At 39.9% G+C, this 27,619-nt stretch overlaps 1 protein-coding gene across 1 annotated transcript; it reads right to left on the bottom strand.

Annotated features, from left to right (window-relative positions):
• Positions 1-1,705: 1,705 nt before the first annotated feature.
• On the bottom strand, positions 1,706-20,595 carry LOC145442833 (b(0,+)-type amino acid transporter 1-like). The gene is made up of 11 exons (XM_080320851.1): positions 20,340-20,595; positions 18,752-18,899; positions 17,143-17,385; positions 14,079-14,301; positions 13,962-14,006; positions 7,980-8,103; positions 7,556-7,659; positions 6,912-7,008; positions 6,697-6,852; positions 6,105-6,273; positions 1,706-2,820 (listed from the first exon to the last, which is right to left on the bottom strand). The coding sequence occupies exons 1-11, from the start codon at positions 20,430-20,432 to the stop codon at positions 2,696-2,698; spliced, it is 1,527 nt and encodes a 508-aa protein (XP_080176977.1). The 5' UTR covers positions 20,433-20,595; the 3' UTR covers positions 1,706-2,695.
• Positions 20,596-27,619: the final 7,024 nt, after the last annotated feature.

Below are 27,619 nucleotides of genomic sequence, written 5' to 3'. Positions count from 1 at the left end.
AACGTAATATGGACTCGGAGTTAATGATAAGATTTTGCCCTTGGCAGGGTCAAATTATATTTACCAATAGCACGGTCGTAATGTCCGACCCATGTTAGATTGTACCTACTTTGCCTCATACTAGGTTTCGTCGTAGGAGTGTAACAAGCTTTAATGCATTTTTATTGTCTTTAAATCTGTTCCCTGCCGACTTTTCGAAAGTTAAAAATTATTGGAGTTCAGTCTTTTGTTCATGTTGGCAAGTGGAAGAAAACCTACCAATAAAATTTACTGGCAATAAATGATCCTACATTGTCATTTTACTTCATATCGTTAGTAGGTTTAATAAGACCTTTCGAGCTGCCAAGTAAAAAAATTTTACGACTCATCTCCTGATACTGAGTGAATGGCCAGTGGCCAGCTTGCCTCTTAGGTACAATATGACTTGAATGGGCCAAATACTACGTATTGATGCGTGCGATAACTTCACAATGATTTATGTCTACTCTTCCTTTTACTCCAAAACTCACTAACCTAATCTGCAGAGGTTGGCTGGTACGTCTTTCTTTTAACCAGACTGTCCATGAAATCGCTGGAATATATCTTCTGCCATCATGCGGATAAACGTACCGCGGTGATCCTTGGGCATATCCATCGCGAGTCGAAATGGTATGCATCTGTCAAAGCTTAAGGGTAGTATATATTTAATAGCGTACCGGTCCGTTCCATCATTGCGAAGCCGATGGTTTCAGGCTACAGTAGCTATAACATGTTGGAGGTTTAGACATGCTGCTCGTCGTAATTTGATACGTATGAGCGGTGTCTTACAATTTCTGGGACGAAAGTGGGCAGTTCTGTAAGTTGTCAGCTCATCGATAATGACTACGATGACCGTCATGGTGGAAGCGTTCCAAGATGCCAGAATTCGTTTAACACCGAACACCAACAAGGAACCGTTTGGAAGCCCATGAATACGGTCTGCACGTTAAATTACGATTGAAGCAGGTCCCAAGACGATGCAATAATATAAATCGCTACCGCTGCAATGACAGTATATTTTACACGTGACACCTAAACTAACATCTCTGACCTCTTGCCACAAAAATTACCTACTGCCTAAGCTATAATATGTTCAACGATTGTCTTCACTGAACGAATGACTACAAGTCCAAGGGTCCCTAACCGGCGTATTGAGTCGAAACAATCATCGTCAAGTTAAATAATTTCGTGTGTAGCAGGTAGAACGGGGCGAGCCCGACTGGATATCCGGTCGTTTTTTTTTCAATTATGATCGGAGTCGGATCGGAGCCGGATTCGTACTTTTTGATATGATCAAAATCGCTACTGATGAGCATGAATGTTGCCACCAATACACATCTGCATCCAATACAAACTTGTGAGTTTTATTGCCATGTTTCTTTTGTTAATATATAATCGAAACCCGATCTACTGATCTACTCTTTTCGCATGTTTCCATGAAATAGGTCTTTGTAGATGATGATTATCGGTGTTCTTTGGGCCGAGTCTCGGTCATGTCAACAATCTGTCCTAAAGGAGTCGAACCAGAGAACTTGTCGACTTGCCCGCGCTAATGGTAATATCCTAATTCGTCAACCCATGCACACAATCATCCGAAAAAGTGTACGATATTGCATACAATGGTAAACTGTTTGCGCTCGATATGCATGATACTTTAAGCTTGCAATGGCTTAATTGGAACAATGTGTGCAACATATTTGTATGAATTAATATTATTATGATAAAAAGAGCAGCGCATTATTTACATAACAGCTAAATGGTCATGGACTTCAAATGAATTCCTGGTTGAAGAACAGAAACTAATGAGGCAACAGCGGACTAGTATTTAGTACCTGGTTTTGTTGGAGTGTGTCCCCTTTTGGCGATTTTTAGGGATGGATCACGTTAATAGAAACCTCTCCACCCCTGGGATATATCTTTAAAAAAATCGGTGTGTTTGTCTTGTTTATACCCATTGGAATCAGTGTGTTGAGTGGATGCAGAATTTCGTACCAGGAATTGTAATTTACCTGATCTGCACTCTACGCCATGTCGTAATCGGCTAAACGCAATATTTTTGTCCATACTGTATGGTATGGCAGAATGTGGATACGGATCTGGATGAAAAATCCCATAGCATGAAAAGAGTTAGCCAAGTATGGAACATGGAAATTTCACATTCCACCACACCAGACTATTCCCTTCTTTCGGGGCACGCTTTTCATATATTCGACAGCGACTTTTGGCAGGAAGAGCAGAATAACGGGGAGTCGCGTAATTCGGGGATCCATTTTGATACGCGCTGCTTCTGATCACTCATTAAAACGCGTGTGTATGTATTGAAACCATTCTGTATTTATATTATAATTAGAAGTTGGAGTATACCTACTGCCATTTATGGCGATCAAAAATTCGCTTGCTACAACACATCACGAACTCATCAACGGCGAACGAGAGTTGGGGCAGCGAAGGTTTGTCGTATATGGAGAACGATATATGCAGCTTATTACAGTACGTTAATGAAAAACCTAGCTTTGTAGTTACCTCCCATCCTTTTGTTCCGACGATTGTAACGTAAGGTCATGCATGGCCGACGACGTGCTCACATCGAAAATGTATAACAAGAATGGGAAATCGACAGTAGTAAAACAGGCTTTATAATCTATATGTACATATGAGATTTGGAACTATGACTGTTTCATAACTGATATGATTTATAGGACTCCTTCATATCATTGCGACTTTGTTCTTCTTCATCGTCCTCATCGTCATTCTGCGTTGGTACAACTTCCAATAACTCTTGAAGAAATATCGTTAAAGGCCCTGTGAAATGATCAGTCATCATATTATTTGCGTTACTCGGCTTTGATGTGAATTGAGGTTAACGTATCTCAGCGGGTATCGGAACATTTAATTCACCACTTTCATTTAATTCATTATATTGTTGCGATTCTGACTCCTGAGATCCGCTGACGCTTTTATTAATATTGCCCGCACAAACATATCGGTGTCTAATTCACCGTATAAACAGAATCATGTTCAAATTTTTCAATGAAATTGCATTGGTCGAATAGGAATCGATGTTAGAATCCAACAATTTATGCATCGAATAATAGCTAATCTTATCAAGTATAAAGTAAAACATCACGTGGTGAAATAATGTTCTACTGCAACGAGATGCCGTCGAAGTATGTCATCAATCACACGTATATGCACGATTTGTGGCGGTTTTGAACTAATTTTGACGCAATAGGAGTTCAATGGGGGATATTGAAATACGTTGAATATGGAAAAATGTTGCAATCTGTAGAGTATCAGTATTGGGGATGGTGTGAACGTGACGTTCGCGTTCGCGTTCTGTGTGTGAATCTCCGAAATTTAGAGGTTCACGCTCACAAACGAACCTTGGCAGGTTCTGCACTGTGAACCTTTATCATATATTCAAATTGTCCACGTCATTACAACATATTTGGTTGTAATTCTTTGCATTTCAACAACGGTCTACTCAATCCATGGCACTAGCAACATAAAAGAATCAATGCTAAACGAGGTGCATTCTTGCCAATCTCTGCCCTAATCGTCTCTAGGAATATATCGTTCTCTTAAAATTGTGATTACAATTAGAATTACTACAGTAAATAATGGTTATTTGTTATTAAGTTTTGATTCCATGTTTGCGAGGCTGGTAGTCCGCATATTAAATTCAACATGTGTGACACTAAATCGCGCACAGCGCGAAGAAAAATTTCAAGTAGCATAAATCTGTTCAAAATATGGTTGCTTATGCTAATTTACAAAAACATTTTGAGCCTACTTCAAGTCTAGAAAATGAAGGATATTTAGACATATTTTAGAATTTTGTCTTGGACACCGTTTGCACAGTGAAATTCCGGACATGCCCGAGAAAATCCGGGCGTAGGGCCAGTGGTGGCCCTACGAACGGGAGGGGCGGGCGAGACTTACCGGGGCCCCCCTATAAATATCTAACCGTAGCTTCTGGGGGCTCCGCCCCCCAGACCCCCTTTCGCATCTGTCATTATTATCTATCTTTCACCACGTCAAGGTTTAGCCATATCTATTATTGCATGTGTGCAAGGATAGACTACATCAAAACTGAATAATTTTACCGCATGCAGAGGCGTTGATGATCGGGTACGGGACTTTTCTAACAAATGCAGATCTTTGATGATTATTCACATATCTGTGCGGAATCATATTCTTGCTTGGTACACGGGGTTTCCATGTCTATTCGCTATTATCCATGAAAAAAGCGCATAAACCAAAGAGGGGGGCCTTCGACCAGGGGGGGGCGGGCGACCGCCCACCTCGCCCACCCCAAAAGCCACCACTGCGTATGGCCACCATAGTATAGTTTCTTGGAAGTCCTCGTCGAAATTATTGGCAAAGCGACGGAAGATATTGATGTTATGTGATTATAGCATTTGATTGCTCCAGTTGATTCATATGGTGACGTTTGAATAGCCAGCATGTACTTCAGCATTGTGACATAATGTGGCCTGAGTGGTCGATAGTCATCGTGTACATGTAGGCCTACAATAATATATCACTTCACTGAAATGTAGGTTTGCAATCAGCAATGTGACGTCACGTGACGTCACAAGGTTCACGTTCGCGTTCACACGATCCTGAACCTTTCAGGGGTTCACACCATCCCTAATTAGTATGGTAAACCACAACAATGGCAGTGTTGAGAGGTAAGTCATCTCACAGGACTAAACAGCATTTTAGTATTGTATTCCGGGTGATAAGTGTCTGTGACAAATATCAGATATTCGGTTTACTGTTTCATCATTTCTATAATTGCAAACACGTCGTAATATCGGCTGCACGCTCTAACAGCATAAATGGTAATACTCCTTCATATTTACACACCAAACGTCAAACGACCACATTGATGTACAACACATTCCTGCCAAATTAAACATTGGAAGTAAATACATCGCAGAATAAAGGCCAATGCCGTAAACAGTGTTTTGGTGTTACGAGATTGCACCACAGCCTTTCGAACTACACCATCACATCAACGAGTATCCATACTGCTTCTTTGGTGAGCGCCATATAGTAGAGCTACAATATCAAAGAATCTCTAAATGCCTTTTGTAGGTATCTGTGCGATACATGTAGGTCTAAAATCGTGGATCGTGAAACCAATACCTTTTGCATTCTGCAATCAGCATAGTATTAGGATATCTTATGTATTCTATATGTTCTAAGATGGTTATACCACCGCTGAATATTGTAACGGCGGATTTATTCAGCTCCGGCTACCGTCATGAATTTCGACTAGATTTTATTGCTTTGCTGCAGTGATTCCCATCGAGCAGAATTCACCCCTTGGGGGAATTGGGAAATTTTTAGGGGGAATCTGGCTTTGGCATTGTATCGGAAGATAAACTGGGTTCACAAGGTTTTTATGGTATAGAACTGTTAAGTATGAATTAGTTCTTTACAATTGTGTGTTTCTGTGGCGGATTTCAAGCTAGGTATATGTTTAAATGCCTTCCGTATCTATTACACCCCATGGTAAAGTGAGGCTCACGAGACGATTTCGTTGGCTTCGCGACAGCCACTCGACCAGATTGCTTTTAAGCAGGAAAACGTCAAGCCGAATTCAGCACAAGGCCGCTAGTGAAATTTGTTTAACTTTTTAAGCCAACATATAAGCTAACGTGAAAAACATACCGTACCAAATTCATCAATTTAAATCAAGTCCATAGCAAACGGACTTGATTTATTTTTCGTCAGCGGCTACCCGATCGGTCAAAAACAGGTCAAATTTGACTGTACCTTACCAATGTTTAGTGCGGTCCGGATTCGCCATAGTTCGGACATATCTGAATATGTTTGGCCATTAATTGCTCAGTAAACACATGGATGCGCGTTCAAAAGCACATTTTTTAGTCACAGGCAACTTTTTCATAGGGGTGAATTTTCCTTCAAATATCGGCCAAGGGGGACACGAGACAAAAAAGGTTGGGAACCACTGCTTTACTGCAAATACTAGAATTGTATTCATGTCGAAGCAAACCCTTATCGTTCCTCGTCGCGCAGACGTGAAACGCCATTAATTCCGGAAAATATCTTACTCATTATCGGCGGATGTTTCCCGAAATAGACGACTGGTACGTACACCACGAAGCCAAATAAGATGATGATGGTTGCATACAGATACGCGAGTGATGGTTCCTCTACAATTGGAGCGACAATCAGGTAAAGTGATGCCAGGAAGCACACTGCTGGTATAGGAAGGAACACCTGGAATACAAGAAAGCCATACAGAGGACACTCGGTTATCAAATGGGAGCTTCCAATCTGCTATTGCAATCACAGCAGAGGATTCACGAGTCATTTAAAGGCGATATTTCGTCATTTAATGTTATGCGACTTGATGATACCCGGATATCCCACACGCTATATTCTGGCTGTGCCATGGTTTTGGTAAACAATTCGCCGCTGTACTTATGTATTTTGTTGGAACCCTATAATTAGGTCTATCGTTTTGTTCTCCCTTTCCCTCCCCTCCCCTCCCCTCCTCTCTCTCTCCCTCCCTCCATCTCTCTCTCATCGCAATGAACTAACCAACGAGCGATGGCAGTTGCACACCAGATGCAGTCACACTACAATCTACCTTGTCTAAAGCTGCATTAGCTCCCTTTCTACTGAAGTAGGTCTACTAACCTTGTAAGGACGATGTAGATCTGGTCGCCGGTACCGCAACACGATCACCGATAGGAAGGTAGCTCCGTAAAAGATCCAACTTGAAAACGTGAAATAGTTAATCAGCGACTCAAACGTGGATGCGTCCGGTACGATCATAAGCAACGCAATGAAAGCCTGAACGACATAAAGATGTTGTCGCCTGTATTCAGCTGAAATCAGGGAATAAATCGTACATTGAACATCGCTGCCGGTGATGGTGTTACTCTTGTAACGCTAATGTAAGAGAGTGCTTCCGCCATGTGTCCATTTCTTGCTGCAGCATACGTCAATCTGTAAATAGCTGTTATGGTGGATAAGTCACATACATAGATCGCATGAGCGTATAGATATTTCCGACACAAGCGGGTTTCCCCTCCATAATAGAGCAATTGCATCATTATTTACGACATACGTTAAATCCTTTTAGTGTGCCGTTAACTCTTGAAAAGAGGCACCCGAAAAGTCTTCGAGTTTAATAAATATTCTGTTACAAAGGATGTTGTATTGAAAACATACGTCAAAAGCAGAAATCTAATTTTACCAGGGAAAAAATTCAATAACATAGAACATTCGCATGTCTCGCATTCAATCACTGTAACGGGTATCCTGATATTGTCTGTTTCGATATACAACAATGCGTGCGCGTGAACTCGTCAAATGATCGAAGTAACGTCCTGCTGGTAGGGTATTGCAAAATTAATTATATATTTAAGATTTTATGGAGTTGACATCAGGTAGTCTGCCAGCGAATATCAATATTGATATTGATTCGATCCGACTACCAGTGTAGGTATTCGTAATTCTTATGATTAGGTGCACTTGTCACGACTTTTCTTACCGAGCTCCTGTAAAAGCACTGCCATTCGCCGCTCCAAACGTAGAACACGCCACCGCCAACGGGACCGTCCAGGCGAATGAACCAAATACCCTGTCTCCAAAGGTCTGCAGAAAATATGTAACTGTCATAAACTTGCATAGCTACATGTTCGAAATATCGTCTGGTTAATACTGTCGTATCGTTGTTACAAAAGTAGTAATTGTGAATATCCGTCCTAGTCGTTTTGTGGATTCTTACGCATTTAATCATCAATGCTCGTACACTAAGCATTGCAGTGAATTCCGGCGTCCGCTTCCACATATAATACTACACGAATGATTCGAAAATGGTTTAAAGACACATGGACCTACACACGACAAATACAGAATGATAAACACATGGACCAGGGAATGAAACTGGGGCTTATTATTTATTGTAATCTTACCACAGCCACGGCACTTGATGCCAGTAGTTCAGCTGGTGACATTACAGTAAAATACGCAATATTCACGAGGATGTAGAGTACCGTCACCATCGGTATTCCCAAGTATATGGCAATCGGGAAGTTTCTGCGAATGTAATCTGAGATTTATTCACAAGTGGTCAGCAAAGGTTTATATATAAGCTATCTTATCACGTGATCAGATGGTTGTCCGATTTCCGTGCTTGTGTTTTTGTTTGATTTAATATTTATCGAGCACCCGGCTGTTTACTATAATAGACTTACAATTCTTATTCTAGATAACGCCCACTAAGACAGATTGGTGACTCATAGTCACAGGCAAATTGATTCGTTTGTGCAAATCCCTCCATGACTGGCAAACACGTGCCGTTGTACCCCTCGAAAGTATTTGAACGTTAGTGGAAACCTACCAACATTATAAAATATCTCCAAAGATTGCATGCATTTATTTGTATTTAATACTTCGATTCGGCATACGCCCATATTGCATACTGCAACAACACGTGGATAATTAAAAGCGCGCCATTTTACGATCAAATTCGACGGGCTGATAGGGGCCTACGAAGGCCGTAGGACCCGGGCTGATATTATCTAGCGCATTGTCGGCATTAAAACCCCAGATGCGTAGCCAGGGATTTTCTCATTTATTACTAGAAATCCTGTCCTTTCGAAATGCCAATTCACTAATTCGTATTATTGATGCTGCGTACTGCAAATTAGCGAGAATCGTTTGTATGCGAAATGGATCATCGATATCTCGTGTGCACTATCGTCGGTGGTTTGATTTAGCGCGTCCACATGCAGGCCTGCTACCGTCCGCAAAAACACTTTCGCTAAACAGGAACAATCTCCGAGTGTAATATTGTTTGTGTTTATATATCTTTTTGATTAAAACTTATGCCCGCGTCTGAACTAATTGTGCTCGTTGCCATTGCCGAATCTGGGTATTTGGGTATTATTAGCGCACCCTGCAATTGTAATTATTGCAGGTTTGCTGCATGTCTGCATTTTAGTTATCAGCGCAACCTTACCGGCCGCATGTACAGTCCGATAAAATTGGTCACTACTATGTATTTCGCACAGCGTAGATGCTGATTTCAGCAAACTAACGATCGTTATGAGATGTAAAAATTCGACCTCATTGTTAGAAACGTAAATTTCATCGCGCGCTCTGAGAAACACCATCTTCTATCGCGATTTTACAACCAAATATACGTCTGCATTATTTGCATCGAGGTGGGCCGTCAGCCGCGTATATTTTGTGAACCATTTTTCTGATAAATATTCTCGGAGCGCAGTGTTTTATTGTTTGCGCCTGCTAGTTGGAATTTATTCCAGTACCCATAATATTAATCCAACTATGCTTTGCGAACGTAAATCGGGAAATGCAGAAATGCAGTCAAAATCAATGTTTTAATCAGCAACCAATTGTCGCGATGCGAGCTTCTTAATACTAAGTAAAAACCCATTGTGTGGGCGGTAAGGGATAATAACTGATTGGCCGCGCGCCTTTGCAATCATAATTCTTGTCTGTCTTTCGTGTTCCAGAATTGTCGCCTGTGTTACTGCTCAGTTCAACGACGAATGCCGAGCGCGTGGAAATCAATGATCTAATTTCGCTATCATCTCAGCGGGAGATCGCGTCCCGTTGCATTGTGCGATGCGATATGCGTGCACAGACAAATCTCGATAATTGGTCGCGGCTTCACGTAACACTGATAATACGACTTGAATTTGAATTGCATTGTTGAATTGCAACTGAATATTAGCGTCAGAATGGTCATTTCAAAAGGACGAGGTTTTGCCTGTCAAAAGAAGAGTGTTTCGACACCGTCCCCTGGCTACGCGTCTGCCGCCACCCCATGCAAAAAATAAAAGTCGGCGCCTATGGTCTGTTGTATCAACTCATTAAAGTACGGTATATCTTGCAACGATCAATATGTGCACAAAAGACGCCCCTCGTTACCAGAGCATCGCATACTCGGAGGCATATTCGTACAACCAACCATCATACAACGCCCTTTCTTCTACATATATACATACCAATCACAATCACTTCCTGACATATTGCAAATATTTGAATTAGACCGAAGTATTCATCCCACGATGAGCGATAATCCAATCGCTTCAATTAATCATAATTAATTTTTCAATCAATCCGCAGACATTATCACCCAATTTGAACGGAATATAATATATGTGCTAGGCAAAACAATATTGAGCGACGGATAGGTAAATACGCGGCTCGTCGCCGCGTGTGCTGTGCGCAAAATATAGCAGGCTCATGATCCCTTTTCAGCATAGTCCTATCAATACTCTGTCTGATGACACGACGATTACTGGCAAACACTCATAATCATCATATCTAGCCTGGTCGGTTGCAAATATCAGTATGAATCTTGGTATGATTGTTGTTGTATTGATATGCAAATACTGGATCTAAAACAGTGGTTCTCAACCTTTTTCACCTCGCGGACCGGTAAAATTTCAAAAAATGTCTGGCGAACCGGTAAACTTTGAAAATTGAAATGAAGCCAAAATGTAAAGTATGCAACCGTTTTTTGCAATTATTTGGTGCTAGAGACTGGCATTTAGAGGTTTTGATCGTAATTGATTATCTTCATGATGGCATCCATGTGATTTTATGGTAGTCAGTCTGCAGAGTCGAGGTAAAATTGCATTATCCAGATGAACGTGCTACCGCCGAGAGTCGTTAACAGTGTTTCGTGCCGAAGGCCGTGTGTTTAATCGACCACGCCAACTCGAACCAAGTCTAACCATGCACCTTGTCGTGCTACCTTGCTCATTGCCCACTGCCACCAGACGCATAGGCTACTCTGGCAACTACGAATACAATGCGTGCTGTAAGGAAACACCTTGCAGCAAACTATACCGGCCATTCGCAAATCCGGGCCACAAAAGCACTTCGTTAGCCCACTCCCAAAAACGTTGATCTTGAGCCCCACAGGGCGTTAATCCAAACTTCCGGGGCTTCTCCCCGAGACCCTGCAGTTGGGTGGATGTTTTCACCTGTGCTTGTGAACGTATTCAGTCTACTCAGTGTAAGCAGAGAGTTTATCCAGCTTAATCGCCCCAATAGCGAAAATTATCGATCAATCACGACTGAATCGGTTTTCTCGCTGCCGAATTTTTGGCACACTTTTCGGAGTCCCATGTTGGTACGTCGTGGCATGGTAATGGCTGACGCCGAAATGCCTATTTCTATAAGCCATGCGTATTTCTTGGGGAAGGGCACCTACTATATGCAAGACATTTAGTGATACTAAATCGCGCAAAGCACGAAAAGAAATTGAAAAAGGTTGGAAAAAGTTTCAGAAAAATACGCTATGATTTATGTTCATTTGCGAAATAATTTTGGGCTCTTTTCAATCGGCCCCTCTCCAATTGGGTTTGGGTGCCCCAGTCGCGGTCCTGCACAAAATGATTGAATCGAAAACGAATGATCGCGCAAACTGCGCTGTTTAGTGATGAGTCAGATCGTGTCTGTTCTGTACTTGTCGCTCACATGTCGTCAAATGACACGTCTTGAACTTTAAGTCAAATTGGACATGTTTGCAGTCCTAATGTTACCTCATGAAGTTTTGAATTATTTAAAATTTGATGTTTTATTTATTTGATCAATGAACAAGCCTTCAATATTGCATCTTGAAATTAAGGTATGAAATTGTAATATACCTGGCGGACCGGCGGTTGAGAACCACTTATCTAAAACACAATGTATCTTCAGTAACCGCAATGCGTGTGGTTAAAGAGTGTGGTTACACAACGAAGAATGCATGTTCGCGGACTTGGTATCACGTGGAAGCACTGCTCAAAAATTTCAGAAAGACTATAGTAAAACTTGAACCATACTCTAATTTGAAACACAACACAGTTTATCATAAATATATTTATTGTGCCTGTGGTACATCCTCTATATGTCAAATTTCTGGGTTCAGTAATAATATCCTGATAAGCCAATAAAACAATGTTGGGATCACGATCCAAGTCACTACTTCGAGTCACGAGTCATTTCGAGTCATTGCACATTTTGACTCGCGTCAAGTCAAGTCAATGGATTTTCGAAGGTGACTCGAGTCCGGTCGAGTCAAGTCAAGTTACAATTCAAGTCAAATTGCCTTTTGGAAGTATGATGCATGATTACGTTATTGCATTTTGTTAGCTATCTGAAATACAGATTGAGTGGTCATTGATTCTGAACCGATGAATGAATATACAATCATCGCTCACATATACCTAGAACTGTTAAACTATACGTAAGTAATTGCATAGTATCGGTGTTTAGTTACCAGCCAAAATAGAGAATAGAGAATAAAGAAACGAATTGATAAGATGCGATACATTACCCATTTACAAATTTATATAATACAATTCGAGCAGGCGCCAATGGTTGAGGACAATATAAACGATATTCGAATTCAATTGCAATAAAACAAGAGGTTTAGTTAAGGGAAGAAGAGAGAACAGAAATATATATTTTGCTATTAAATTACTTTACCATACTAGTATACGACAACGTAAGCTATAAGCTTCGATTAGTTCGTTTGTGGTCAATTTATTTGTGAGAGAAGAATGGAGACTGAGTAAAACACATGATCATTGAATGATTGGTCGCTCTCACGGGTAACACCAGCTTTTCGTGAACAATCCTAACATATGCAAGATACTGTGATTTGTATCGACACCGATTACTTGATGACTTGAAATTGACTCGTGAATTTTACTTCGAGTCACGAGTAATCCACATTTCTGATTCGCCGAGTCAAGTCATAAGAAAAAGGTGACTCGAGTATGAATCGAGTCATTCCAACACTGCAATGAAATCCTGCAATAACGACCTCAGAAATTGCCCTCTTGCGACTGAATAGCTCTCTCATTACGAAGACAAGTTTGTGTGGTCCATACTGATCTTACGGGAAGACCGTCAGTAAATCAATATAATTTGAGGCTTATAAAATTGGCGATCGATCATTATACACCCTAATGCTGCCAAATTTTGTTTGATGGCTGAACTCTATCTTCGTATATAGGACCTAGCAGCGTACTCCGATATGGAAATTTTATATACGCGCAACAAGTTTTCTTTGTGACCTAACATGGAATATTTATATGTAAGTTTCCTTATTTACTTGCCTATGATGAATAAGTTCTCTTTTACTCGGATATAGATCGAACATCATTGTTGCTATCGCAGTGGCGATTTGACAACTGCGTTACAACTGTTTTGACTAGTCATATTTTAAGTGAATGAGTTTGGATGTGTTAGTGAACCAGTTGAATTCAACTGTCCTTTATTTGCATTTCGTTTCCTCATCGACAACTCCTCATTGTGGTGTTTGATTTGATGGATTGGTTAATTCAATTGTTGCGCCGTCCGTTCTCTTTTACCTATATATTTCACTCGTTACTGTTGTTCCATTTCTCTATTCGACTATTATCGGACGAGCGAGCAATCGTGCGAAGCTCTCCCTTGCGTATCTTGCTATTATGACCAAGCTAATCCGTATTATTAGATTTGGACTGCTTGTATTTGAGAATAGAATAGATTTGATACGCAACGTTTGCCTAGTCCCCATTGCCAGATTTAGTGTATAGCAGACAGGATCCGACATCTGATAAAGCGCCACTCGTTGACATCAGTGCCGAGTCGGAACATCAACTTGGCCTGTAATTTATAGCTATATGCCGGTATCATTTCAAGTTGACAGTTGACCATGACCAGTACGCCAAACTTTTTTTTCTCTGGGATCTCCTATTGAACCGCCTTAGCAGCTCTGGTGGCAGAGAGGATCCTGGAAAAACCAGTGTCCAATAGTTTATGATATTATGGTATTAGAACTCTACTCTTAGTTCGCCACTGATATTCTGTTTGGTGTTATTTATCTGCTACCAGTCATCTAAGACCCAGTGATTGAAATATACGAAATGAAGAAAACAACCAACCTCTCCGGGTTTTGGACTTCTTCAGTCACAAAATTCAGCTGGTTCCTGAAAGTCAATAATTTTATCTTACCATTTTCGTTTTACCTGAGGCAAGATCATAGGCATGGTTGGACTTACCAGCCGTCGTATGACCAAAGTCCAGAGTAAAAGGCCAATGCAATCGCCGATGGCGTGGCAGAGCCACCAAACGCATTCGTTAGATGAGTGGTGTTTCCTTCGCCAATCATTACAAATCCTCCGATTATAATGGCGGCAATGATCAGAAGCTTTGCCGCCGTGAAGAATATTTGAACAAAGTTTGACGCTTTCACGCTGAGGCAGTTGATCGTAGTGATGACCACTGTACAAATAGCATCATTTTGATCCAGGGCAAACAGATAGTAGTCCAATCATGTATTTAAGACCAGGGCATGGTATGGTATGGTATGGTATGGAAGTATGGTATGGTATGGAACGAAATTTCGGTATGGAATATGGAAGAGCGCAAGTATGGTATGGTATGGAAATTTCCTAAGTATGGTATGGAATGTTCTTTCCATACTTCCATACTTTTCAGAGATGAGCGGATTTGAAATTTCTATGTCCTAATCCAATCCAAATCCGAACCTTCAAATCCAAATCCAGATCCTAATCCATAACTTTTTCATATTCAAGTCCATGTCCAATCCTAATCCGATTCCAACCGGAAACTCAGAAAAAATACCAATTTATGCATTGGAGGGATTCGAAAATTTTCTTTCACAAATAACGATTCACTTGATTCAAGATAACTTAGTAACCATAAGTACATTAATAACTGATCTGAATAAAGTTTGTCGCCATTCGCCACACGACATTTCAATCTCCCAGAAAATCGGTAAATCCAATCCAAATCCTAATCCGTTCTGAAAAAAATGTCTAATCCAAATCCAATCCAAATCCGACAAAATTTCACAAATCCTGTTTTTTGAAAACCTAATCCTAATCCATGCTCATCTCTGATACTTTTCCATACTTTGGCAGTTTTGCCAGAATCATGGCAATGATCCTACTTTCGATTTGTCAAATTGATTGCATACCTCAGAAAATCGCTCACTGTCTATGTTCATATCTCAAATTACGATTTAGTACTCACCCACCACGGTCGACATCTATTTGAATACAACAAAGAAGCGTTACGTGCATATGAAGGAAGATAATATTTATACTGAATATTCAAACAATATTAAAACTTAATATCATAAAAACGAATGATATTCGACCGCTGTCGCGTTACAACTTGCATTCAACTTGCACTTCCACTTGGTAAACTACCAAGGGAGTTTTAAAATCGTATATTCTGATAATGTAAAAGTTACATGAATATTTTTATCAATTTGTTGAACTTGAAAATAATTTTCTGCGCTGCAGTAGGATGATCATCGCGCAATATCTATTTTACATAACCGTCATTGTAATTCAAACATATATGTAGCTTGTCTTGGAGTGACGTTACGATATGCCGGCATCCAACACGCATTAAACTTCATGAAATGTGGTTATCTATGATAAAAGACTAGACTCCCCGATCTTGGCTAATGATTCTGATGTGTGGCCCACAGATTGGCGGGACAATGGACATTTGATCCGCTGTTCCAAAATGATTGTAGTGATGCAAATTTATATTCTAATATGTATTCAAATGCAGTGGTTTCGAACCGATGGGTAATTTAGGGATTTCTAGTCGGGTATAGTGTCTCTTGTAAAAAAAATATTCACCTTATTAACCTCATTTATTAAACGTCTGTGTGAAAAGCCGATCGTATCTCTAATATTTAGGCCTATTATAGCTCATTTGCAGTTCAGCCATTCGTAATTTCACTTATCAGTGCCTCCAATTGGCGAGAATCGACTTGACAGCGGCACGCGATCTCCCGCATATACGTTGTTATTCAGTCTCATGCGAAATGGTGTGATTGAAATCACCTGATTCGTTATAATAAGAGTTCATATATATATGGGTATGTATTCAGGGATATCGCGGACTCCCTAATTGATAGCATAGCCGGACTCGATACAGATGAAATGACATATCTAGCGTGCGAAAGTGTAGCTTATGGCGGCTTATATCTAACAGCAGGAAGTTTATCTGGCCCATGCATTGTTTTACATTTACAGGGGTATATAGAACTCATTTATCTCTGGGCATTTACACATGTAAATTGATGCTACCGCGCTGCATTTGGAAATATTTCAAGCCCCTACTATTTTTCTGCTGACTTACACATACATTCGATGGAGGCGCAGCATTGCGTTTACGGTTATCAGTTCACTGCTCAATCATTTCATTGCGTGCTGTTCAATTCTGAGGGTCTTAACTTTCACAAATAGCAAGTCTTTACAAAACAAAGTCTTACCTAATTTTATTGGATGGAGCAATTTTAAAGGGTGGAAATATAGATTTCAAGTTGTGGGGAATAAAGAAAGGGTTGGGAAACAATCTTCTAATTTCACAATACTTTTGGTTTATGTAATTTTGTAGACGATGTTACTGCTAGCAATTAGCTACCACAGTAGATTTACATGTCATGAGATTCTGTTGTGATTTCCAAATAATCCCGTGTGTAGGCCAATATATTATACGCGTCGTCTTCGATGATTAGGCAACATACATTGCTGACGTGATATGATAATAAGGAACTGCGGATATCATTGGTGCATCAGGGCTGTTTAAATGGATGATTCCATCCAAAATAATTAGAATTAAAACGCCGCTACATTTCCACGTAACAAAAATAGAATATCACTTGAGAGGTTGGCCAAGTCGCGAAAGTATGGAAAAAGTATCAAATATGGTATGGAAGAATGTTACTATGGTATGGAAAATTGTCAAGTATGGTGTGGAACGATTGGGCGGGTATGGAGTATGGAAAATTCCCATTCCATACCATACCATACCATACCATGCCCTGTTTAAGACAGAGACATTCAACGCGGTTACATCTACACACTGCACTACTATGCACCCAATGACTCAAAATCAATAGTTAACATAGATTGTCCAACTACCGCGCCTATATGTATTTTGTAGAGTCAAAATGTTATTGCTAGTGTGACACAAAGTTCATATACAGCAGTAGGTCGTGTTTAGTGTCATTGAAATGCCTTTTGTCACGTATTAACACATTTCTGTACTGTCATCTGTATATAGTACACAACTTACAGATGCAAATCGCAGCTGCAAGTTTCTGGGCGCTTGCTGGCGGTTCACATCCGGGGTAAAACGGTGCGGTTACGTACTGGGCGAAGCCAATCGAAATGATCGCGAACGACGACGGTTTGTTGATCAGAATGGAGGTCCACGCCAATATGAATCCCATGGCGTCACCGAACGCTTCTTTCAAGTACTGATACTCACCGCCGGATTTTTTTATCATTAGAGCAAGCTCGATGTAAGATATCGCACCTGTTAAAATCGTCATGATAGATTCATTGTTGACTGATGAATAGACTCCCAAAGAAGGAAGTTGCATTTGTATTTTCGGTGAACATCCGCAAACGATGCAGCTTTACACCATGGAGAAAACGTGCGCACGGCGCCACTACTTATTTGGTCGCAATAATGCACATCATACATGCTTCAATTTATTTAAACATGTCATATTTTAAATAATATTCTTTCAAGCAAAATATGAAGGAATTTTCTGCACAAATAGCGTAAATTCAGCATGTTAATCCACCATGAAAAGATAAATCAGTTGATCCCGCAGTTCAATTATAAATACCTAAATAGTTACATATAATATCCCGATGTATAAAAAATTGAGCAAGTTTTTATAAACTTGGTAAGGGTTTCATCACAAAGAGTTGAATGTTTTGCTGAGGCCACAACTGGTTTGTAGCCTATTCTGAATTCCAAGTTACACGTTCCGGCTCCTGCACTTACGTTGAATTTGAGATACGGAGTCTTCGTCTATATTCTGCAACATGTTTTTACAATAGAATTTCAGACTGTGAAATATTTGCATCGATCACCAGATAGTAAAAAGAACAGTATGAAATTGGTAGCATTATGCTTGACGTATGACTTTACTATCAAGTTACATTGATACAATAAAAATACAATAGTAATCATTACGTAAAATACGTGCATACGAGTAGCGATTGGAACATTTTAATGGTAAGCTACCTACTTGATATATAAGAGCATGATGTGTGACGCAGGACTATCACAAAAAATCGAGGATTCCACTGGTCTAACTTCCACATCCACACACAATGCATGATCAGTCAACAGCGCTTATGCCAGGGGTGGGCAAACTTTTTTTTAGCTCGCGGGCCGCAACCAACATCTTAATCCATTCGCGGGCCGCTCTATGTAAAATTGGGATTGCAGACTAAAACGCAATATTGGTAATTGATTATAATTACAATATAATTTTTTAATGAGGATACGGAAATATTAACCAACCAACCAACCAACCATTGATTTGATGTTGTCGCACGGGCGTCAGAAACATTGGCGAGACTTCATAAGCTGGTCAACCTGCTGTAACATTACACTCGTAATCCGAAAGTCATTCCCGTTTTGCCTTTCTCTTATGTTTGGCAGTTGAACTGAAACCTTTTTGGCATCGGGCATCGGGCCGTATATGGCAAGCGGGCCGTAGTCTGTCCACCCCCGGGGCTTACGCTATATAATGCACATTTACGCAAGATATAAATGATTGTTTATGTAATATACATTTATTGATGTTTTGAGAATGACGCCTCAAGGAATAATAAACGAATCCTTATCGGAGAATGGAGAATGAAGTATCCGCTAAACTCACTCAGTGTGGCCAGCACCCCACATCCTGCCCAGATAACCAGACTAGCACCCACCGTCTCCGCGTTTGCAAGAATCGATTTCGGAGAGAGGAATATGCCCGACCCGATCATGGTACCGACGACCAGTGAAATGCCACCGACAACTCCCAGCTGAAAAGATATATTACCCGGTTATTGTATTCCTCAATCTATAGCGTGGTTGAATGTGTTATGACAATCAATCTATAGTAGGCGAGTGTGTAGTCGGTTTTTGAAATCAAAAATGCGAACCAATGAATCAAAATATAATATTTTCGAAGAGTGAAAAAGAATTTTTACATGGAGTTGTTAATGATCCTTCATTTAAACGTGTGTTTTAAAAACATTTTGGTCACGACTACGTAATATGGACGAGACTACACAGGGAATTCCTGCAAGCTCGAAATAAGTATCAATGGTTAGCACTTAAGTCGTAAATCCTAACATTACACAGGGAAATGATGTATGAAACATATAGTACGCCGTAAGCTATTTTATGGTATATTGTTATGTGTTTGACGTGATCATCATGAAGCAATCTCTTAAAATGTTTTAAAATAGTTTTTCATGTTCAGCAGAGATCACGCATTTGCGATTACCTCATTTTTATGAGATGGATTCCGTCTGTCGCCGATAAAAACAAGGTAGATGGGACTCATTGGTACCCAAATGTTTAGGCCATCCATACAATACATTTATCTCATGTTTTTATTATATGATCCAAATTTCCTATGTACTTTACGCTGCTAGGCCGTTACCGACACACCTATATGTAGTCGGCCTATAATTTATAGCACAAACCAATTGGGTGGTAGGTCATTGTAAGTGGTCCCCCATCACCTTTTGCCGTGATATAGACAATATCTATATATATAGCTTCCTCAGCACTGGAGCCAGACCTCGAAAGACCTCGACCGATATCTATCTTGATATACATATCTGCATCGGCGCGCGCCGATCAATATTTAATAGTCCGTTGTTGTTGTTCTATTGTTCTATGTGAGAGGGTATTCGGTACAGTGGGATTATATGGCGATTAATAGGCGTTCACTTCTTGGTGAAAATACTGAAAACTTGTTGCTCCTGAACTGAAAATATGCCCTTCGTACTGAAAGTATTAGTTTATTATTCATCTTGAGTTCTATCATAAGAAATGGAGTTGATATGGGATAAATTCTTCTAATTACTGAAACAAAACGAAAACTGAAATCCTTGTTGGAAATTACATCGGCAATATCATTGGCCGTATCGGCAAAAGTGAACTTCATCGGCAATATCGGTATAGGATCAAAATTCTTATATCGGCCACACTCTACTATGGACTCAAATATTGACATTGGTTTTGAATCCTGAGTGCATAGTTGGTTGTGGAAACTAAATTAAGTAAGACAGAGTTTCTCACTTCAATTCGAACAAACGTGGGATGCGACCAAAGTAACAATCATATCTCTCTTTGAAAATAGGCCTATATGAACAACTGAGTCTATACGCATGCAGCAATAACCTACGATCGAAGACGTTTTAGCATAATTTGCAATTATCCATCACTTTTTCTGACGAATAAGCACATACCTCTTTTTTCAAGACGACTTTTTCCGCCTTCTTAGCAGGGACATCGTTTTCCGTACTTGACGGATATCGCTTTCGTAACTCATTCTCGTTCATAATTTATATGCGCTATGAAATGCAGTGTGTTTGGAATATCTTTATATGTCAGGATTCAGATTCAATTTTCTAATATACCAAGTACAGTGACATCTCTTAATTATGGAGATAATCAGACACCGAACAATTGAATTGCGCAAAAAACTCATTTTCGCCTCTAGTACTGTATTTCACGTGTCTTCAGCAAGACAATAGGAACCTCTTTACTATGTTGCTAGTTACTGCGTTTGCGACCGCAAGGACAGGTAATTAGCAACGCCTATTTATACTTAGCAACGCCGAGTTGAGCAAATAGAATATTTTTGAATTCGACACCAAATTCAAAGCCGTATTGAAATTTGTGATTATTTTCGAATATATTTCCATATCCGTAGACATACCGCCAAATCAATTCTAAAATCGCATGAAATTTAAAATACGTGGCAAAACCATCTAAATACACATCGAGTTTCGCAAAAATCAAACAACCGAATCGAATCAAAATTCTCCCCAAATCGACAATTTGGATACTTCAAATCCGTCTTCGACTATTCACTTATCTCCGGTGTAGCACATAACTTGTAAAATTATGAACTTTGGATGCTGATCTAGTGATGCGTTGCGAATGTTCCGCAAGTTAGCAAGCTGCATTCTACCGAACGCTAGTTTTTGTGACTACCATATCAAATCATTGCATTATGACATGTAGCCTATACTTAATTAGTGTCAATTTATACTTCATTACGGAATTACTGAATAAGTATATCTTCTCGAATTTCGTCTGACAACATATCCCGCCGCTTGACTAGCTCTAAATTAGAGATCTAACAAACACGCCAGTTTTCACATAAATATATAATTTCATAACCTTTCATTTAGATATTTCTCAGTAAACTCAAATATGATACATATCATAGGCTGGAAGCAAGACTCTTCTGTCAGTCATTTCATTTTAAAATGCTTTCTCACACGTGAACGAAATATAAATCAGTGCATAAATCTGTGCGAAATCTGCCCGAACCGGTAAAGTACTCGGTGACCAACATCTATCGCTATATAACACCGTTATTTGTGAGCTCATCAACTGCAAGCTCTTTTTGATCGCCGTACCAATATAGTGCGCAATATTCCCAACATTTTTATCTGAATCATCTCACTCTGCGATCCGAGTGGAAAATGCCGACGCAAATATTTGGTGAGTCCTGTGCAATGAATAGCGCTTTATGCCTATTCATGCTGTTTGCAATAGTCGTGCCAGTAGTTGAAAGACAGGTTTGATTATGCATATCTGAACTATAATAGCGAAATTGAATACGTTTGCTTTAATATTTTAACCCCATATTGTGCTGGTGCACGGATACGTAATCAATGGAGTACTGCCATTATGACGTGAAGGATCTTTAGAAACGTGATTCATACGGTACATATTTCCTGCAATTTATGGCCCTATACTACCCACGTCAGACTGCTAAATCAAGTCTGATGCCCTTGCAGACTCGATTGGTCCCATCTCAAACCAAGTCTATGTTAATGGCGGTGCTGTTCTTTAGGTAATCCGTATCGTTAAACGGGATAACGGCCTTTATATATCTATACGTGTTTATACGGGACGGCTAACCAATTTTTACAATCATTATAGTTGAATCTATAACGAACCACCGTAATTGGTATCAGATATGCTCGGGGATGGCTGCTCACACCACGTGCTTATCGATAATATATGGTGGCTTGGAGCATCAACAATTTCGTCAAAAAGCGAGTGGATAGCCTATTGGAAATTCACCCGACATATGCTTCCTGATAAGGGAATGAACCGCACACACAGAGGTCAGCGACATCCAATATATATTATAATTATTACAGCAGCGTCTTAAAGTGTTGTATTTAAGCAACGGCATATGAAAGGTATTTTGAATACAGTAATACAGTTGACGTACATGAAATATACATTTCGTTAGAGGGAAAATTTGCTTGTCATTCTTCAACAACTGCTTTATCGGTGTTTCATGAAGCTGAACGTTTATGCATCGCACAGTGACCGTGCGCAAATAACTAACCAAAGTAAATGTTGGAGTTATTGTGTAGTGGTTTTATCGCTTTTCGTTTTGCTCGATTCGATTACATAGTAAAGTTGTTCTTGCGTTTCTGAAATACTCGCACCACCGATATATAGGATGAGAGGATGAGTACAGATGAAATGTAGGTACCGATTGTTTAAACTGGAAACAGGTTCATCCTGAAATGTCTGGATGGTAAATGTCGGACTGATTTTTTTTGTAAATTGTAACCTATATGCAGGACCGTAACTGTCGCACCCCAAATTCCCCAATTAGGGGGGGGGGAGCTAGAAGAGGGCTCAAAATTATTTCGTGAATTTCCATAAATTATAGAGTATTTTATTGGAAATTTACGCCGTTTAATTTTGGCATTTTTATGCGATTTTGGCATCGCTATGAATTTATATTCATAGACTCGAATTAACCATATAAAACGCTTCGGTCTGGCCTTTCTTATGAAATGGGAGTCACAAAACATGCAGTATCCACAGCTCCACACTGTGCCATCAAACAACAAGATTTAAATCCGAATTGAAAACGATGTTGGAGCCCAAAGTCAATTCACTATGCGTGCAAAATTATCGGTATTCACACTGGTCATAATGTTTATGATTACTATTCAAAAGGGTTTCTGACACGTTTGGATCGCAGCCTTCACTACCCAGCCAATGGGTAAAAAATTATGAGAAGGGCAAGCTTTTTTGCACTAAAAATCATGTGAAAGTTGCACTTTAATCGAACAAATTTTGCAGTAAAAAGTTGCATTTATATATTTTTGGAAATATTAGGATATGAGACACTCGAAAAGCTCCGCTGTATAACCCAACAGTCGATTCAGTCGATCATTTATACATTTTTATGTTCTTCAGGTTTGAAACCTCCATGACATTCGACAGCATTCCGTTGTCAGCTTCTGCAGAACTGTAAAATTCCGTTCCCATTTCACGGACGGCCTGGCGAGACCGCCAAAATTACATACGCAGCATATACGATACGCAGCAAGAAAATAATGGAAGCAACAAATAGCCAAACAACAAAGCGATAGTCCATAGAACAAGTCCAATTCCATACCCCAAACCCTTCAGGTCTGCAAACTTGGCCCAAGTCAATGCATCAAAATTCAATGTTGGCGACTTTAACAAAATCAATAGTCTCAAAAATGTGACCAATTGAAATGAAATTTTCGGCGGTCTCGTCTGGGCGTCCGTGAAATGGAGAGGGGCCTCAATTTTTAGCGACAGTGACTTAATCAAGCGATGTGTTTACATATAGTTCAGGTATATTTCAGATTCGTGCTTGTCTGGGGTTGTCCAACTTCTACCTCGCACGCCATTACGTCATAGATAATATCGAGATGCAGCTAATTCACCACATAGCTCTTTGTTAAGCAAATCAAAGATAATATCATACCAGACATAGTTTTATAACATATTTTTTTAAATCCCTACTTTGCATTTTACGCAAAACATGATGTAAGTTGCACTAACAAGTCGCATGAAAAATAGCAGAAAGTTGCAATATAAGTAGGGTTGCATTTAAAACAAAAATCAATTTAAAACAAACATGTTTAAAACAAGGCCCTTATTTAGAACATGTTTTTTATTGTTTTTTTAAAGCCATGAGGTCACGAAAATTCAATTGTTACGTCATAGTGGATTGGCATTGACAATTGAAAATATAGGGTAAATGCAGCTCCTTTGACGAAGTATCCATACTATTGCTGTTGAATCGACTAGTTTGAGGGTTCTAACCATCCCGTATCGATATACGTCGGCTATATCGGGTGGTAATTGTCCGTAGGCTTATACAACGTGTTTTTGGAGTGTATTTACACAATTGTGGCATAATTTTACAACTTGAAAAAACGCATGTTTTAGACAAAGTGTTTTAAAACACCGCTTGTTTTAAATTCAACCCTAAATATAAGATTCCTCCAAACAGCTTATAACATCATACTACATATCTTCTGAGTATTTAGGAAGCTCCCGTAAGCTGTAAAAAAGTTGCAAAAGTTGCAAAAACTTGCCCTAATCATGAGGGACTTTATTAATCAGTATAATAGGAAAAATTATCCACCCGGCAATGAAAAATTAGGAAAGGACTGAAATTCTTGATGTATGTAAAAGGTACGTATAGACCTGAAGGCCTTCTGCGCAATGTCTGTTCAGTGATGAAAGTATGTCCCTATAGGCCTATTAGAAAACGTGACACAATATATCAGTTATTGAACAACGAACATGCAGACAGTTTTCAATTTCAAGGTAAGGGGGATGGAATTAGGTATATATGCACAATTGCACATTGAACTATATACAGCGTGGGTCGCGCGCGGCTGCTACATGATGTAACGAAATGCATGGCGCATCCGCGAGAATCCCTAAGGATCGTATCGCTGCAGCTTGTATTATATTTTTATTGCAATTCAGTTCAATAAAACTGTCTCTCTGTCATGAGCATATTGAGCATTGACAAAAGGAATATCCCTGGTAATTGCGCTAAATTCAAAAATTAGGGCCCTCTATCACAGATCCCGAAATATGCTGATTACTACTTTTGCGTGCAGAGATCATTTACTTCAGTGGTTCCCAACGTGGGCGATATCGCCCTCCCCCCCAGGGGGCGATTTGGCGGTCTAGGGGGGCGAAAATGACGAAGGGGGCGATAGGGGAGCGAAAACGGACAAAGGGGGCGAAATAGCGAAGGGGCGATGACGCGTTAAAACGGCTATATTGGAGTCAAGTCGGAGAAAATACCTTTTTTTTTCTTTTTTTCCATTCAACCCACGAAAATTTGGTTGCAAAAGTGTAAAATTCGACATCGAGCAGAAAAGCTGACCTTTTTTTTTAAGTCAACCCGCCGGTGATTACAGTTTGTATGCCCATTTTTCGGTTCACAAAATTTGGGGGCGATGATCGGTGTTGAACTTGAAAAGGGGGCGATGGGTCGAAAAAGGTTGGGAACCGCTGATTTAGTTCCTAATCGCTTAATATCATCTACTTTCTTTAATCGCTTGATATCATATATTTCCTAATCGCTGGATTTATCAATCCACAGATTGGCCGTAAATCCAGATTTAGTCACTGGACTTTTTGGCCTTTTCAATCACCTTTCATCGACCCTTAGATAGTAGTCTGCAGACCCGCCCGAAGGATTACGGACCCTCATTAAAGAATTCTGCTTAACAAACTTGTTTTATCGCTTCATACAAACTCCTGTCAATTCTTGTAGACATTTTTATCAAAAACTTTCATAGAAATTTACGACAGGCCTTATTTTTGGCATTTTCAAATATTTATTTTGGCATTTTGGCATTTGCTTCCCAAAATGCAAAAAATAACACGGCCTGCATATAGTATTGGCATATATAGAGAGAGGTAGCAGGCAAATCATGAGAGGCCTGTAAAAGACACGATAGTTCAGGCCAACGATGTGATCGCATGCGTCAGGCCTGCTGTAGACTAGATAGTTCAGGCTAGTGACGATATCAATCCTGGCCCGGTGCACGCGATAGTTCAGGCCACTGATTATATCGTGCAGGCCCGCATGCGGACGCTAAATCAAACTAGCGACGATAGCGCACAGCAGACGTCAATGACCCAACTTTGCACATAAATGATTCTCGCTAATTTGCAGTACACACACAGCACCGATAATACGAATTATCAAATTGGCATTTCGAAAGAACAGGGTTTCGTATTTAAATAGATAAGTCCCTGGCTATGCGCCGCCAACACACTGCTTAATATCAGCCCGTAACCTACGTAGTCCCCGATCAGCCCGTCGAATTTGATCGTGAAATGGTGCGATTTTACTTATTCAGGTGTCATTACAGCGACTGTCTGCATATGTTCTTAGACATCATGATCGTACAATGGGAGCGCGGTTGGTCTATAATACAGTACGCGAAATTCCATTGACATTTCCTGCTGTGCGCTTTCATCGCAGGCTTGATTTATCGCGTCTGCAGCGAGCCTGCCTGTTATTTCTCCAATGTATAGCTATAGACACAATGCCGTTCTGTGTAGCGACTGTTGTATCATATTAATTTACGACTGACAACGTGCATCTCAATCTTCGAATCCGCAAACAGACTATGGGCGTAATTTTGTTTGTGGTATTCATGGTGTTTTTTCGACCACTATGGTTATTGGTCATTTACAACATTTTTGGTTTTTTAAGGCATTATTTAAACATAGTTTAAACATTTTCTAAGAAACAAAGTCATTTAAAACACTATTTCATTTAGATACAACGCTACATATAGCAAGGCGGCTCAAATGTTGGGATTACTTTGTAATGCAATAAATCAAGGCGCCTGTATCATTTTCATAAACGATAGCAGAGGTGCGTGGTCTGAGTTTTTTTCACTGTCGCTAAGTTCTTAGTCCTTGACCTCGGATATTAGCTGATAGACTGCGTAGACGATCGTTGATAGGGCAGCGTTACGGGTATCCGGTACGGGTCGCCTGCACGTGCATTGAGTAGCATAATATTATATAACTATTATGAGCTAAATCACATAACGTTCGGTAAACGATGGAAGGCAATCATGTAACAACGAGTCAGTTGTTCCTTCACTTCCACAAAAAACATTGTTTGCTTTCTCAGTCTTGGTACAAAACATTGACTACATTATATGTTCATCAAGTTCTATCAAGATCACAGTCACATTATCACTCTCTTGCTGTTTGAACAACCAAGAACTCTAGTTCTGGTTAACGAAGATAGTTATGGTAATCTCGCTGTCAATCATTGTGTTGTGCCGCGTAATCCAAGATAGAAAAAAAAAGGTCAGCCACAGCTTCTAAATTGGCGACCTCTGTTGTAGACGTTGCAATTAGCCTATACTTCATTTATTGTTGCTTCATATAATTATTGTGGCGTTCGCAAGTGCGAAGATAACGGTGACTATACAACACGGATAGTGCAAGTAGCACTTCCAGTAGTGGGTTGCTGAAAACCTTACTCCTGTAACACTCCAGCTTCAGTGACTGCCGAGACTTTCAAACTAACACACTATTCACATACCATTTGTGCAATATCCATAGATTTGTTTATGTTGGGATTAATTAGGATTGTTGAGGCGGTTACCAGTGAATTCCGCATTCGGTGAAATCAGCACACAGTGTATTCGTCCCTTGGCGACTCCAA

Source organism: Botryllus schlosseri, chromosome 7, assembly GCF_051294905.1.
Source record: "Botryllus schlosseri isolate E-star chromosome 7, Bs_hap1, whole genome shotgun sequence".
NCBI lineage: Eukaryota > Metazoa > Chordata > Ascidiacea > Stolidobranchia > Styelidae > Botryllus > Botryllus schlosseri.
Note: the sequence above shows the minus strand (reverse complement) of the source record. Positions and strands in the feature narration are given on the sequence as shown.